Source organism: Sander vitreus, chromosome 14, assembly GCF_031162955.1.
Source record: "Sander vitreus isolate 19-12246 chromosome 14, sanVit1, whole genome shotgun sequence".
NCBI lineage: Eukaryota > Metazoa > Chordata > Actinopteri > Perciformes > Percidae > Sander > Sander vitreus.
In genome coordinates, this window is record NC_135868.1 from 16,597,016 (window position 1) to 16,613,784 (window position 16,769).

Below are 16,769 nucleotides of genomic sequence, written 5' to 3' on the forward strand. Positions count from 1 at the left end.
TCCATATTGACGTTTGACCCGGAGCCGTTCTAGCCACCATTGGACTGTAAAATGAAGGAGGGAGACGAGAATGTTCTGCCTGGATCATTGATTGGAACATTTACTTGTAAAAATCTTCTTCCTGCCAACCATGGCTACCGAAATCTGGTGCCACTGATATGTCTGCGCTTCTCTCTGATGCTCTGAAGACGATACAGGCAACACAAACACCGCTGCACGTGACGCTAGTTAACACTATACTCAACAGCAGCTAACGTTAGCCTACCGCTAGCTAGTAGCTGGATTAAACACGGTTACAATGCTGACAGCTAACGCTAAACGGTGTAAAGTTTGACTGTGTTTTACTGTAGAGGATTCAACACCGGGATGTAACAATCTGCAGCTGCCGACGGAGAAACAACACAGAATGAAAACTGGTAAACTACAGCCTCGTGGTGCATTTTAAGTTATTGTAAATGTCCTTTTCCCATCTGGTGGTTGTTTTTGTCGTTCAACAGCAATTTACTAGTGAAATAAGTTATTGTTATACATTATTATTAAATCATTTAATTTTGACCATATGGCCTTAGCAATAAACAAGCCGTTCTTTAATGTCACCGACTGTTGTTTAGTACCCTTCTTTTTTCTTTTCTTTTTTTACTTTCTTAAAAAGTATCGTTGATTATGTATGCGATTAATTTCGATTAATTAATCACAGAGTATGTAATTAATTAGATAAAAAAATTTAATTGATTGTTAGCCCTAATATCTATTATTACAAATAAAAGGATGTCTGTCTTCTTATCAATCGTGACATTATTTCAGAAATGAATGCGTTTGTAATTGTGTGTTCTGTCCAGAGGCAGTACACAATTACAACTGTGTTTGAACTTGATTTTGGAAAAAGTGACATCCCTAATCTCCACCTTCATTTGCAGTTGCAATATCCATCTGCGCACCGTTGATAGATCAGAATTGTTACAAAAATGCCATTAGCGCCACTGCAAACGAAGTTGGTCTCATGTCAGCTCAACCCTAATACTGAGACATTACAGGTTAAACACACTCTGCATGCAATGGACATTCATTAATTTATCTGATTTATAGTTGTCTTTCTTAAGATTTCAGTTGCGGTTAATTTGGCATTACCTGTAGTTACTGTGGCAACGTAACGGAAAGTGCAGTTTAATACTACAGCAAACACTCTTTGAGCAGCTACTTTGTCAGACCTACAACTACAACAGCTGTTTATCTGTTTACAGTGCAGCCAAACAAACTCAGGTTGTTTCAATAAAGAAGTCCGTCAATAATTGTTACAACTGCAATCTGATTTTATGGTGACAAAAATATCCCCTAAATTACGCTTTTATGATGAACAGTCACAATCTGCCTTCACCTTGGAATACACTGTTTCCTGTGGCTCCTTCACAATAAAGCCACCCTGTTTTGCCACGTTTAATGTGAGGCAGCAACAGTAGGAAGTGTTTTCCAGATGCATTAGCTGTAACCTAATACAGCTTTGATATGGCTGTAGGAAAGTGAGGCTGATACCAATGAGATAACATAACACTGGTTTACATGCATACATTGTTTCCTGTGAATCGCTAATGCGTAGATCGGCAATTTGAATCCCATGCGGGAATGGCAGACTCCACCAGTTCCGATAAGAACTACTATATAGAGAGTTTTTTTACAGAAAAACAGAACAGAAAAATTAATATATATTTGGCAAGAGGTCAAAATGTCTGCTTGTGAAAGACATTAGCAATCAAGTTGCTAGAAAGGACAGATTATCCACATACTCAATGAAGGATGAAACAGATTCTGTTCTATTTAATGTGAACCTTGGTTTCTCAAGTTTAAGACGCATAATGAACTCCATAATCAATTTTATAAAAAAGGTAGGACAGGCAGCCTTCCACTTAATGAGGATTACTCGTTGAGCTAACAATGAAGCAAATGCAAAAGCTTTGGATGGATTTAAAGTAATGCTACGCTCTGTTGAAGGAACACTGAACGTTGTCAAGAATGGATTTGGATGTATAACACATATATGAGATAAATATAGAAAGTCTTCTGCATGAAAATTGACTTAAATTGCTTTTTCCAGATGGATGATTTTTTTCCTCCACTGTGCACCTGTTCTGTCCCTGCAGCTCTCTGACCAAGCCATTCACTCCATATACCATATTTAGCAAATGCGTTTTGCCTTTTCATAAGGGCATTCATCACTTAGATCATATTTGTCCCTATAACTCAGTGGAGAAAGATAATATAAGAAAAAGATAATATTAGTGCTTGGATGCTTCTCAGCTGTGGTTTGATGCTGCACTGAGGCAGCTTTAGGGTCTGAGCGAGCTGGAATAACAAACTAGAGCCAATGTAATGCCACCCTCCCACAGGTTTAGGAAGGGGAATGAATACGGCCAACGTGGCTGCAATTTGGTTCAGCCACGGTAGCACTATCAGGAATTTGATCGGCAGAACAGACTAAAAATAGCGGATTGATAAAAAGTGTTTCGCTCATTTCCTGGCTGTGTACATGAGCATGTTTACAGGTTTGCTCAGTGGTTCAGATTCATTGGTCACAGGAAGCACTCGTGTGAAAAACTGGGACAAACATGCCGGAAAAGATCAGAAATGTGTTTGGCAGGGGACTAAATCAATGTTTCTACCTTCCCACTCAGCGCTACTTACAGCAGCATGTCCACAAGGATATTTTTTTTGTTGAATAACAGTTTTAGATGATTACATATTTTAAGACAATAAATAAATAAAGCAATAAATATCAAACCCTAATAGATCTGAACACTGACATCTAACACGTTTTGTATTAATCCCCAGGTAGTCTTATTTAATCCAAGACACCCAAAACCACTTCCCATCTTGCAGCAGTGTAAAACGGGTTCCTTCTTGCAAACACAAAGTGGGGCCTGCTTATGACCCCCAGCTGCAGCTGTTACTGCAAAGAATTTCTTCACGATAAATGATAATGTAACTTAAAAATCTGGAGCTCTTTGAGTGGGTTTACTGCTAAAAAAACGAGGCCTGGGGTAGGGGGCTGAAAATACTTATTTCACGTGAGGAGACATTCATCACAGACATTAAAACTATGACAGTACATTTATGTATTAGAGTTAGAAAGTCATTCTGATGGATGCTGAATGTTTTTGACCCACAGGGGGATGATTATTATTATTATATAATTTATTGTGTAAAGAAATCATGCATTCTTCTTATTTAAAGGCACAATGCCTGTTCATAGTTTAGTTTTCAAGCCTTAACAGTGAGCTGGGAGGACATTTTGGAATTCAACCCATTCATTTTCTCCTTAAGGATTTGGATTATTAACCATAATTCTAAACCATCCAATGACTACGAGCTACAAATTGTGAAACAAAGGTTTCTGCTGCTGTAGAAGCCACAAGTCTGTATGATATTAACCTTGTTTTAAGACAAACATGTTTTATTCGTGATGTCATGAAGAAGTACTACACTACCCACAATTCTATGGGTAACAGCGATGTCTCTGATTGGTGGAGCTCGCTCTTACCATGGAAATGTTTACCGCACCCGCAAACGGCTATAGTGAGTTAAGCATATTTTTAATTGGTGAGGGATGTATAGATCACATTTCTTTAACCATTATACTTTTGTTATATTCATTTTTCCCAATACAGCTCAGCACAGTGCGTACATGGGCTAGAGTAAGCCTACTTTAAAATGAGTAAAGCACTTCGAATATATTTAAAAGCAGAATAGTTGTGGTGTAAGAGATATAACCTGCATCACCTTTTTTACATTGTTTGACCCCGTTTGACTGGAGCTCTTTTAATTAGTGCCACCAGCTGTTTATCTTGAGAAACGAACTCTTAATATTCACATAACAATAGTGGATAGGAAACATTTATTTAAATTTTCTTTTGCTGATTTTGTGGGAATTCTGTTAAAATGTGCGCTACATTTGAATGGAAATTGGGCTAGTGTGGATCTGCTGTGGCAGGGAAGTTTGTAGAGGATTGACACAGCCTCTCTTCATCTCAAGCATGAACAAAATTGTTAAAACCAACAACAGAACTTTAACCGGCAAAATACCACAGAAACACAGACAATATGCAGGGGTGTTCAGGTGAGAAGGGGTCCCTAAATGTGCATGTGCATGTGCCCTGGGGCCTATTGGCTCATTATCTGTCCATGAATAAATATTAAAAAAAAATATATATATTATTTGAAGTCACCTAGGTAGACTCAGATAGGTTTTCTTTGACCCCCTTGGCTGTAGTGTGCAGGTGTTAACTGTTTTAATGTTAACCTGACATCACTGCTACAAGATACTGTCTCGACATCCGACCGTCTCCGTGTGTGTGTGTGTGTGTGTGTGTGCGCGCTATAAGGTGTCATGTGAGCAGTGTGACTGTGCAGAGGCTTTTTGTGCTAATCTCTGCTGAAGGTGGCAGGTGTCTTAACCAGGCCATCCCCTGGTAACCTACTCACACACACACACACACACACACACACACACACACACACACACACACACACACTGCCTGCCCTCTATTGCTCTCTCACATCTCCTTGTCTGCCTGTAAGTCTGTAAGCATTCAGGCTGGCTGCCGTCCAACCTGCCCAGCTGGTAGGAGACGAAGAGCAGGGCGGAGAGTGAGACCAGGCAAAAAAGCAAAAGATGGAGGTAGATTAAAGGTCACTACTAAAAGGTCTGGGGATCCAGTCCGGAAAGAAAAATGGTTGTGGAACAAGCCAACCGTAAACAGGCTGTTGTTTTTCCTGTAAGTGTGCGAGTAGTCAAAGCGCATGTGCCAAGCAGTCTGACCGTTTCCAGATAAAGAGTTATCAACAGCCCACTTCTGTCAGCGAGCAGCATGGCTCAAGGTTTCCACCTCTAATCAATGTAGGTCTGCTCTGGAGAGGAGCAGACACAGAGACGGCCGTGGATCAGCAGCTGCTTTGTGAAGCGTGGGCACTCCACCTCCAGTGAATTAAACTGCAGGGAGGTTTAGAAATGTGGTACATAAAGATCACTTTACCTCACTTTAGAGCTGATCTGAGTCTCAAATTTCCACCAGATGATTATTGTTTTTTTTAAATCCAGAACTGTCATGATGTGTTCAAGTACACGTTTGACATCCAGCACTTTAGTTCAGTCAGGACACCCACAGCGAAGTTTAAGCCATTCATTGCAACAATGATACGCATTTAGTTCGGGGATGTGGCTTTGCGCATGTGATGGAACAAATATGAGCAAGCTCGACACTAGTCTTGCATTGCCAGACCTATCTCCACAGCGCTGTGGAGTAGCTCGACACAGACAGAGCCTGAAATACACATCATTAATGAAAATGATGGCTTGTCTATTGAACGTATGACGACAAAACATCTTCAATGCCTGTCTGAACTGCCCTGAAGCTCCGGTATTTGACATTCTACTGGTCCAGAGGTTGTCAGCATGACCCCTCCAGTGGGTCACAAGGTAAATCAGAGGAGTTGCAAGATGCTTAACGGATTAGGAAAGAAGCAAAAATATTTTTCTTCCACATTCTAGTTTATATCCATTATTTATGACTTCTCTTTAATCTTGCTATTTCTTCTTGTGAAATTAACTTTCTTGATCCCTAACAATTATTAAAGACAGCGAAACGGAAGTTAGAGCATTATCTTCAGTAATGTGACGTATTTCCTAGTGGAACAGAATATGTTGGCCGGTTATAACCATGCAGGAAATTTAAATCAAATCCTTCAGATTTTATTGGATCAAAAGTGGGTTCAACCCACAAGTTTATGATCAAGTGAGATTTTATGCAACGGGCTAGGTTAGCTAGTTTCCTGTTTCCCCAAATCATATTTGATGAGATAAATATATGTATATGTTCCTGAGTTCAAGATTTATTTTGAAATAAAAATACTTAATATTTTAAAGAGAGATGAAAGATAACAGACACAAGATTAGAACTTGGAATATGTCTTGTATACTTTACTGTGTCCTTCAAATGAAATAATCTGAGAGAAAGTAGAATGTAATCTCTCTCTTTGGTGAAACTGCTCATAGACATATACAACCTGTATGCACTGTGGCATGCTGAGGTTAGAGGGTAAGTTACCTTTTTTCCATAATATCTGTAATGCCACTTCACTTGAAGTTGATTTATTCCCTTCCTAAGTGAACAGTGTAGACGTAACCTCAATGTCTGTCATTGTATTTCTGTTCCCTCTTCTCTTTCAACACTGTGGATGCAGTAAATGGAGGGCCCACTAGAGGAGTGGGACTCACAGATGCTGCCAGAAGGCAGAGGGAGTATTCAAATGATTCTTCACAGTTTTGAGAGCTCAGAGGTGCTGCAGCAGTCGAGAACATTCGCTCCGATAAAATCTCACATATTAAAAAGAACAACTAATGATTATTTCTCCAAAGCAGAGCTGCATTGTGTCTACTGTATCAGGAACTTAAAATGCTTGTGTTATATGTGTGTGTGTGTGTGTGTGTGTGTGTGTGTGTGTGTGTGTGTGTGCGCGTGCGTGCGTGTGTGCCAGGGATTGTGCGGCAGCAGCCTCTCGGGTTTCTGAGGAATGTATTTGAAGTCAATCACAATGAAGCTCTCTATCTGCCCAGCTAGCCCTGAAGGAGATATCTAAACTGAACCCGACCAGTCAGAAAATCAACCCAAAAAATATCCCTTTTGGGTCACATGCATCTACCAGTGTGTGTGTGTGTGTGTGTGTGTGTGTGTGTGTGTGTGTGTGTGTCGTCAGGTTGCTGCAGTGTTGCCACTTTAATATCACCCACACTTATAATCTTGCATTTCTTCATTCTGATCCTAAATTTAAATCTGGAACAATTTAGCTCCTGTTAATATCTGTAAAACCCCATCATTGTCAGCTCTCCTATAAAATCCAGCCTAGCTGTAAAACGAGCTGACACACATACACACACTGACAGAGCAGCTCTAGCGTGCATGATCAAATGTATAGAGCAAAGCCTGATGTCAGCGTTAGATCAGGTTCCTACCTGAATCACTGCAAATGTTGCAACACCCCTCAGAGGACGCACCTGTGTTCCCTTTGTTAGAACATGCCATTACCTGCTGCTTTTTTTTTTTTGTCCTTCAATGTTATGTTTTTCCCATCTCCTTTTGAACAAATATACATAATTTAATATTCCAATGGTTCCCAGATTGTTTAAAAAATTACTCCAACTGGCACCGCATGTCTTACAATGGCCGTGCTTCATACGTTGCCAAAAAACAGGATTGCATTCAATCCTCAAATCCAGTGGAATATGGCTGTCATCTTACAGTTTCCTTTTATAACGAATGGGAACAAAATGCAGTGGTGGAGGGAAATTGAGGGCAACATACAGACGATTTTGGCCCCGGGTTATGCGTGCGGTGGAGGAAAGCTCGTTGTGTCTCGTTGAGGTTAGTTAGCTATGTGGCGCAGGCAGAAAGTACAGCTGTTTATAGCTCCTGAAACGGAGGCAAAATGCAGAGCTAGCCCTATTCAACGCCCCCAAAATCACATAAAACACACACACACACACACACACACACACACACACACACACACACACACACACACACTCAGATAGGTCTGAGGGGCATTTGTGTGTGCATGTACACAAGCACCACAAACAAAACCTGTGATTACACCCATTCAGACACACACACACTGTAATTACATACAATGACGCACTACTGCCCGCTATACCGTGAATTCACACTTATAATATCGCCTCATAAATTAAACATGTAGGGCCACAGAGGGTGATTACAAATTACTGTTAAAGGTTAGGATAAATATAGATGATGAACATTTGAACACACACAAAATGGGCAAACAGCAGACTAGCCTGTGCAGCTACAGTATGTGGAGGTTGCTGTGTGTATAGGGGACTTGTAAAAGGGGCCCTTGGAGTGGGCTCTAGTGCCGCCTTGGGGGTGGGGTGTGTGTTTATTTAGGTATGTGTGTGTTTTTTGGGGTTATGCTGAACTCAGGAAGCTAGCCTCAAGATAAGAAATGTGAGTTTAAGATGAAAGGAAAATGAGGCGAGGACGGGGATATACTGGCACAGAGTTTGTGGATCCAGAGGGGGGAGACGAAGGGAGACAGAGAGGGAGGGACAGATAGAGGAGGGGGGGGGGGAGCTAGAGGAGCAGAATGTTTGGTTGTTGGTTTTCAGGGTTGTTTATTTGACGTTACATAACACCTTTGCTTATGAAGCCAGAGCTCTTATACGTGCGTTAGAGTGTGTGTGTGTGTGTGTGTGTGTGTGTCTAGTAGCTTCTCACTGGGAGATGGGAATTTCTGTGAAAGGCAAAGGTTGCCCATAGCAACGGCCTTCATTGTAAAACTGATCCTTGGAATACAACACACACACACACACACACACACACACACACACACACACACACACACACACACACACACACACACACACTTGCACCATGCCTGCACTTAAATGTCTTTCAGTACTTTTCGACAGTTTCTGGGTTCGAGATCACAAGGGCCTTCACACACACATTTACGCTCGAAGCGTGACGTGCATACACTCTCATCCTTCTGCTTTGTGAAGCCCATATCCTTGGTATGTCGTTCCTCCAAACAACTTCAATTCAATTACATTTTCAGGAGGTACATATAGCGTTTCAACTTCACCTCATGCTGAGATGTGATGGACTGAGATACTCGGGTTTCTAAATTCCATTATGCTTTTATTGGCTTTTAAAGGCATCAGGTTTCCTCAGTCTGGAGCCGGGGAGGAGCTTCTGCGTGTTTGCGTGCGTGTGTGTGTGTGTGTGTGTGTGTGTGTGTGTGTGTTTGTGTTTGTGTGCGTGCGTGCGTGTGTGCGTGTGTGTGTGTGCGCAATTAGCATCACACAGGCTAGCAAAAACACAGCTCTACAGGGCCTCAGGATGAGCTTAAGATTGCTGAGGAGATAAGTTTGTTTTGGTCACATTTTTAGCAGTTGGACCTGGAGCAAAACTGAGCCCTTTGTTTTTGGCATCTCAACTACTTACTGTGTGCTGACCTAAATCTACACACAAAATGTTGTAGAATAAGTATAAATTAAAGTAGAGAATAATCAATCTAATCCATATTTTCATATTAGCAGCAGACTACTTATTTATATGTAAAAAGGGGTCGCTCGTAGTGATGAAGTATTACAATAGAAGTAATCATTATGCAGAATGGCCTCTGAGTGGTGTACTAAATAAAAATGTACTGGAGTAGAATTATGAAGTAAAATAAAAGGGGAAAGATATAAATAAAGTTCATCAAAATTGAACAAAGCTAATCTTGCATGTGTCAGTCTTCTACTGTAACTTCCTATCTATCTACTGTTTTGACTAGGCTATATCAAACATTACAAAAGCCTTAAAAAGCCTTTGGTAAAGTCCCAAAACATGAAATTCACAGCAAAGTGAAGATTTTAATCCTTCTGTCAGATCACATTGTATTTTCTTTGGCCCGTGTATGCTGAGAGTGGACACTCACTTTGTATGCACTTGTGTCGCACACTTTATTGTATGTACTTATGTCTTTTGTCTGTCCATGTATGTATTGTATTATATGTACAGTAGGCTACTTGAGTAAAAAACATTTACTATATTGGTAGAAATCAATAGAGTGACAATATATATTAAAATAAGTCTCTACATGAAATATATTTGCCTGCAAATACTTGCAGTTCTCCTTGAAACGTGTCTTGAAACTTTGGGTTGTATGTACTGTAGTTTAAAATGTATCTTTAGATGGGCGGTGTCTCTTAAGTGCATGCATTTGAAAGCAGTGTTAGTTGACCCTGTGTGATGGGTGAGTGCTAAAGTGTGTGTTTAAGCATCACAGGGCTGTGGGATTGAGGTCGAAAGAGAGAGAGAGAGATGAAAGAGATGAATGAAAAGAGATGAGGGATCAGCCTCAAAGTGACCGGAGGGTGAGGTCACTCACTTCAGAGGTTCAAACCCCAGAACGATCCACAACTAATCTTTCTTACCTGACCCTGCCATAGGTTGCGCTTTCCCCTCACAGACGTACATGAAATAGGCCTAGATTAAGGTACAGTGATGAGCAGGGAGGATGCTGTGAAATGATCCATGACAGGCAGTTACAGTCACAGAGCGTGCAGCTGTAAAACTCAAATGTACAAACTCAATGTCCACACAAGGAGTTCAAAATAGTACTGAAACGATTTACCAACAACAATGTTGATCATGGATTATTTAAATCATTTTGACAGCTTCTCAAACATGACTATTTACTGCTTTTCTTTCTTTTATCTTAGTAAACTGTTTTGGTCTATTGACCAGACAAAATAAGCAATTTGTTGTTGTAATGAGCATGTTAGCATGCTACAGTTAGCATTAAGCTCAAAGCACTGCTGTGTACAGCCTCACAGAGCCGCTAGCATGACTGTGGACTGATAGTCTTGTTCACTGTTTAAAGATAATAACAATTTAGATAATAACAATTTAGTGCAATTAGTTGATTCATTAGCTGATTGACTAACAATGTATCAAGGAAATAAGCCAAACATTATCTTGTTCAAGCTTCTCAAATGTGAGGATTTGCTGCTTTTCTCTGTTTTATATAATTGGAAACTGAATATATGGGGTTTATACTGTTGATTGGACCGAATAAGACATTAGAAGAAGTCACCTTTTGACTGGGCATTTTCCATTATTTTCAAAAATTCTATTGTCTAACAATTGATCAAATCAAAAAGAAAATTGTGAGTAGCAGCCTTAGTGCTAACTGCTTCTCTGTACTCTGCTACTTTACAGGCTGAGCATCATTTGTAACTGACACAAAGCAGAGACTGAATGACACCCCTCTCTCCTTAAAGGCTTTGATGTTCCTCTGCCAAAATCCCAGCTTTAGATCACTCATTAACTATGCTTCTCCATGGAGCCACAGACAGACAGATGTTACCCTGTCCACCATAATAATGCTCCCTGCACCTCCTGTGCATGTCTGTGTGTGCATGTAATCTGCCAAAGTGGTTTCTCTATTCAAATGAAAATGACAAACAGCTCAGTCATCCATAATGAATAACTCTAATCTCTATCATCACTGTGTCTCTCACAGGGACAGACGTGGTCACCGTCTATCGATGACGAAGGCTCGACGAGAGACGAGTTCTACGACGATGAGGACCTTTACTCGGGATCTGGATCTGGCTGTAAGTGTGTGTGCGGGGTTACGCACTCATGCCCTGGTTTTTTCAAACTCGACAGCTGCTGGGTTTCAATCTGCTGACCCTGAAGACACCACCCCCCCACCCACTCGGTGTCCTTGAGTTATGGTCGCTCTGGTTACTAGACTCGCATGCAGGGAGGCCGCGCACACACAATCAAACAGTACAATCATGCCATTTGGCTTGACAGAGAGTTTTGATACAGATTTATCGCACCTTTAAACACAGACACACCCTTGCAAACAAACAGCAACCCGGGCTTGATTCCCCCACATCTTATTTGCTCTAATCAGATTACAGTAAACACAGATTAGGCAGTTGTGTGCACCTGTCTCCAAGCATATGTCTGCCTTTGAGTGAGCTGGCTGTTTGCGTGTGTAGGAATTACCTACTTTATGTAAATCACGTTGGTGTAATTCAGTCAGATTTTCTGATCTGGCTGTTTAAGCTTGAGCATGGCTCTATTTATTAAGCAGGACTCATTGAGGGCTGCCCTTGGTTCAGGCACTGCACTATAGTGGCGAGCGCACTCAAAATAAATTACAATTCAGAGTAGGAGAGTGCAGCAGAGGCACCCCCTGTGGTTGAAACAGCAGCCCGGCAAATTGCTTTATCTCAAACCATGGTACAGAGCCATCTGATTCCAAAGGAAAAGCTCATTTACAACAGACGGATGTCCATTTTGTGTTGCTGCTGCGTCAGAATGTGGCATTTTGAGGCGTCTGATAAGTTTAACAGAAGCTGCATTGTTCGAGTCCATATTTCGATATCCTCTCCAGCTCCTCTGTCAGCCTTCATGTCTTTGTGCCTATAAATTAAATTAGTTTCTCTTTCAACCCAGGGAGCTTCACTGCTATAACAAAATGAAAGATGGTATAATACCATTATGAGATTTAAGAAGAAAAAGGATCCGTCAGCACCATCGTCTCTTCTCTTCTCTTCTCTTCTTCAGACAGCCAACATCTGCTTAGGAGAGGGACAGACAATCTGGTCTCAGTTGGTTTAACCTCCGTTCTGCTCTACATTCAATACAGCCAAACTTTACAATTTACTGCAGTTGTTCTCATTTACTTATTTTTCTTTGTTTGTGTTGTCAGACAGCTAAACGAACAGAAAATAATGATTTGATTGCGGCTGTGATTGCTGCGCTAAGTTGTCAATAAAATCACTCCTTTATGATCCTGACAAACAAACAGAGCTGTGCTGTGTGATTGGCTGTATTGACATTTAAGATGAGTGATCACTGAGAGGGGATGGACAGTCTTCTTCTCTTAAAGGAGCACTGCACTGATTTTACACATAAAGGTCAGCTTACTGCTCATGGAGCTTTTATAATGTATTTTGTTGATCTGTAGGAGCTTTGTCAAGTCAAAAAAATAACCCTAATAATCTTATAACAATGGCAATAAGGACTTCAAGGGGCGTGGAGTTCAAAAGATGTGGGTGTTTACCAGTAACCTGACTCCGCCAGATGGATTGCTTCGCATTTGCTCGGCATATCCATCTGGGAACTTTCCGTTGGAGAACTTTTGGGAAGGGGCGAAAATACTGGTTAGCTGTTTGGATAAACCGTCTGTCTATCACCACCTATGTTGGTGATAGACGGGCTAAATCAACCAATCAGATCAACGATATATCAAACTCTTGCTGGAACCAGTCGGGAGAAGAGCAAAAACCTCTTTTCCCCCGAGAAAAGCCTCCAGTACCGTTTTGTTTTTGCTCTTCTTTCAATGAAGGAATACTTTCTAATTCGGATAAAACTTGCGCGATAGCTACGTTATCTCATCCGTGGAAGCCGCCATGTTGTTTAGACTGAACAGTCACTTCTCGTTGCGTCACACTTAAACCCACCTCAAAACCAACACTGATTGGTTGGTCATTTGGCGAACGGCTCCATATTTTCTCTGTCTCAAGATGCCAGACTGATCTGCGAGTGGAAAACTGGAGCTCGCCAGATCAGGACGGTCTCACGAGGTTAATTTACCAGGCAAGGAGGCTCTTATGGAAAAAGGCAGTATTGGTTGCATTATGGGAAATGTAGTTTCCAGACTTTTTTGGAGCTTGACTCATATAAGTGACTAAAAGGCAGGATATATTGGCCTTTGCTTTACAGATTTTGACCTTTCTTTTTCTTCTTCTTAGAACTAGTACATCGTGAGTCCCCCAACCTTATGGAATTGCGATACTAAAGTGCTTAACTGCCCCTTTACTACCACACAGCCCTTGACCAGGCTTACATCATCATGTCCAAAACAGGGTGAAGATAAAGCTGGCTTAGGGGCATCATGGAAGGCTAGTGGTCTATCTGGCATTATTTAACAGCAACATCCCTGGTTTGAATCCAGCCAGGGACCTTGTGTCCCCATCTCTCTGCTCTCAAATTTCCTGTCTGATGCAAAAACACCCACAGTGTGACATGTATGCATAATATTGTGCTCAAATATCCCCATTATAAAACGAAATAAGTACTACTATCCGTGGCATGTACACTACATTCTGTTAACAGTCCCACAGTGCAATTCATTTTATACTGTAGAAAAAACTGTAGAAAAATACAGTCATGCAACACTAAACCTGTTAGTGACGATGCAAAGTGAAGGTGACTTATGTCTGAAATCTCAATTTACAGCTCAGTAGAGAGTGAATTATTTAGTGTTTGTTATATAGGGAGTAGTGAACGAGTGTCCAAGGGATTGATTTCAAACAGCCATAGTCTCAGTTTCTGATCTGCTGTTTGTGTGGGAGGGTTAATTGATGAACAGGATGTGTGACTGAGGGAGATTTGTAGCCTACTTTTTGTTGATTTTTTTTTACTCTTCTGCTTGTAATTTTCTAATTCAAAATCCTCTCTTCTCCTCTCCAGTTCCTGAGATCAGTATGAGTCCGACATCTGCGGGTGTGTCCTTCACCACAGAAGAGCCCCTCCTCCTCTCCACCACCCAGGCCACTGGCCCCGCCCCCTCCGCCTCACCTGCAGTTGAGCCGAGCTCCAACCCGGAGGACCCCACTGCCACCCCGCTGCCCACCGAGGCCGATGGAGAAAGTGGTGTGTTCTGGGAGAGAGAGCTTGAGAAGGAGAAAGAGTTAGAGAGGGAAAGAGAGAAGGAGCAAGAGAGGGAGAAACAGTTGGAGAGGGAGAAACAGTTGGAAAGGGAAAGAGAGAGGGAAAGAGAGAGGGAGCGGGTCCGAGAGATGGAGAGAGAGAGGGAAAAGGAGAGAGAGCGCGAGAGAGACAGGGAACGTGAGAGAGAGCGAGAGAAAGAGAGAGAGAGGCAGAGAGCGCGTGAGCTTGAAAGAGAGAGAGAGCTTGAGCGGATCAAGGCCACCTCCCAGACCACCGCCGCCCCACGATCCCCTGCTGCCATCCCCGTGGTGACCACCAATCCGGCAACCAGCCCTGCAGAAAGTACAGCGCACTCTGCCGGTTGGGATGACCTGAGCACCACAGAAGAGGAAGAGGATGTCTACCTGTCACCTGAACCCTCAGCGTTTTTCCCAGGCTTCGACATGGAAACCACCACAGAGGAAGACACATCCACCACAACAGAGACTTCCCCTGAGCCCACGACAGCTGCACCCACCACCACCGCCGCCACCACTGTCAAAACCAGGGTCCCCTTCAGGCCCAGAGTTCCCACGACGACAGCTACTCCGGCGGTGCCAACAGAGAGAACGAGCCGCCCAGAGCAGCCCACATCCACATCTACACAGGTGAGACTGACCAAAATGACCAAGGATTCACATACAAGCTTTTTTTCGATACTTTGTACTAATGCGCTCATTTCGGTCGGTACCAATTAAATGTTCAGGTTTTATACCCAATCTTTGTTCTCTCTGCTTCTTTAACACTGGCAGCTCAATTATTTACAGACCAGAGTCATTTCTCTGATTGGTGTGCTTCTGTTTATTTGCAGCTGTCCTGCATGATGCATTTAGATGTGTCTGGTTTTCCACATTGTGATTAAGCTGCCACATTTTACGAACTGTGTGTGTGCGTTGGAAAAAAATGCAACTTTTCACCATACAGAACATACAGAGTCTCATTGTTTCAAAGGCGGACATGTGCCATGGAAAGTTCTCTGTTTGTGTTGGCTTGGTTTCAGTGTAGCAGCTCTGTGAAAACAAATGTGATAACATCAAATGTAAATTTCCGGTAGTTAGTCTCACTTTTCTCTCTCTGTCTCAGGAGGGTAACAATGAGGCGGGTGCTGCAGGACCGAGTGGAGATTTCGAAATCCGTGATGATCGGCGTAATGATCTTGGTCGAGGTATAATGCCAGTGGATCCTGATCTGATTGGTAACACAGTGGATGGAGGAAGCTCTGCTGCCCAGCTGCCACAGAAGAACATCCTGGAGAGAAAAGAGGTCTTGATAGGTAAGAACAGCTGTCAGTAAAGTTAATGTTAATAATGTTTTTGTATGGTTTTGTCCAATGGTCCTCCAGCTCTGTGTCTGTCTTTCTGCCTTTCTGTCAAATAAACTGCGTGGTAGCCACCTCTTAGATCCAACAGATCACATTTCCCCGTTGCCTCCTGTATTCTTTCCCTGCTTTCTGGGAGCTGCTAAGATAAACTGGCATTACCTCACTTTCACGTAGTGCAGATTCATCATGATAGGTGAATGTGCTGCTTACCCCCGTTGAGAACAAGCAATCCTCTTCTTGGGTTATCCAACCCCTCCTTTCTCCCCTGTTTTTCCCATCATTTTCCCTCTGGGTAAGTCCAATTTCTTTTCAAGTGCCCCCTCTCCTCATCCCAAAGAGCTGTTGTAGAAAGTGAGGGAGCAGCCAACTTGCCTGACCTGACTGGCTCTCTGTCTCTCCTTAGCTGTTCTGATTGGTGGACTGCTGGCGGTGGTTTTCGCTGATTTCCTGGTCATCGGTAAAGAGCAGGAGGCAACAGACTTTAGACTAGACTGTATGATAGAACCAAATCACAACTGTACATGTCAGACTCACATGTTCATGTATAGTGCTGCACATGTATAGACACTGTGTTCACGTTGTCATCTGTGGGAGTGACATGTTAAAGAACATGAGATATGCAGGTATTTACCATCTTTGACTTTTCACACGGACTTCGAAGACTATGAGATTTTGTTTGACAGAGTTATGACAGAGTTTGTCAGTACATAGAAGTGAAATAGAAATTATGTTATTGTTTTAAGTTTTGATAAATAAAACAATAAAATTTCAATCAAGCTAATATTTGCCCCAGTCAAATATTTTGGGTCAAATGGTACTGGCAACCCCCCCCCCATGTTTCAAAGAAGTGTGAAGAGTGTGTCCATATTTTAACAAAACTAAATTTATACAACAGGCAGGGGTTAGCAGTCTTGCCTTACAGCAAGAGGATTCTAGGTTTAAACCAGCTGTCCGGCTTGGGCCCTTCTCTGTGGGATTTGCCATGTTCTCCCATAGTTTTTTCTGTTTTTTCTGTGGTTTCTCCAGCTTCCTCCGGATTCTAAATTGCCCACCAAGGTGAATAGTTGTCTGTCTCTGTGTCAGCCCAGTGATTGCCTGGCGACCTGTCCATGGTGCCAAATGTCAGCTGTGATCAGCTCCAGCCCCCCGCGACCCTGTAA

At 42.2% G+C, this 16,769-nt stretch overlaps 1 protein-coding gene across 1 annotated transcript in view; it reads left to right on the top strand.

Moving 5' to 3' along the window:
- Nucleotides 1-16,769, top strand: part of sdc3 (syndecan 3) — a 36,297-nt gene that overhangs the window by 15,674 nt on the left and 3,854 nt on the right. The window contains exons 2-4 of the mRNA XM_078268443.1: nt 11,077-11,170; nt 14,049-14,896; nt 15,372-15,561. Coding sequence (XP_078124569.1) covers nt 11,077-11,170; nt 14,049-14,896; nt 15,372-15,561 — 1,132 coding nt within the window. The remainder of the gene's footprint in view (nt 1-11,076; nt 11,171-14,048; nt 14,897-15,371; nt 15,562-16,769) is intronic.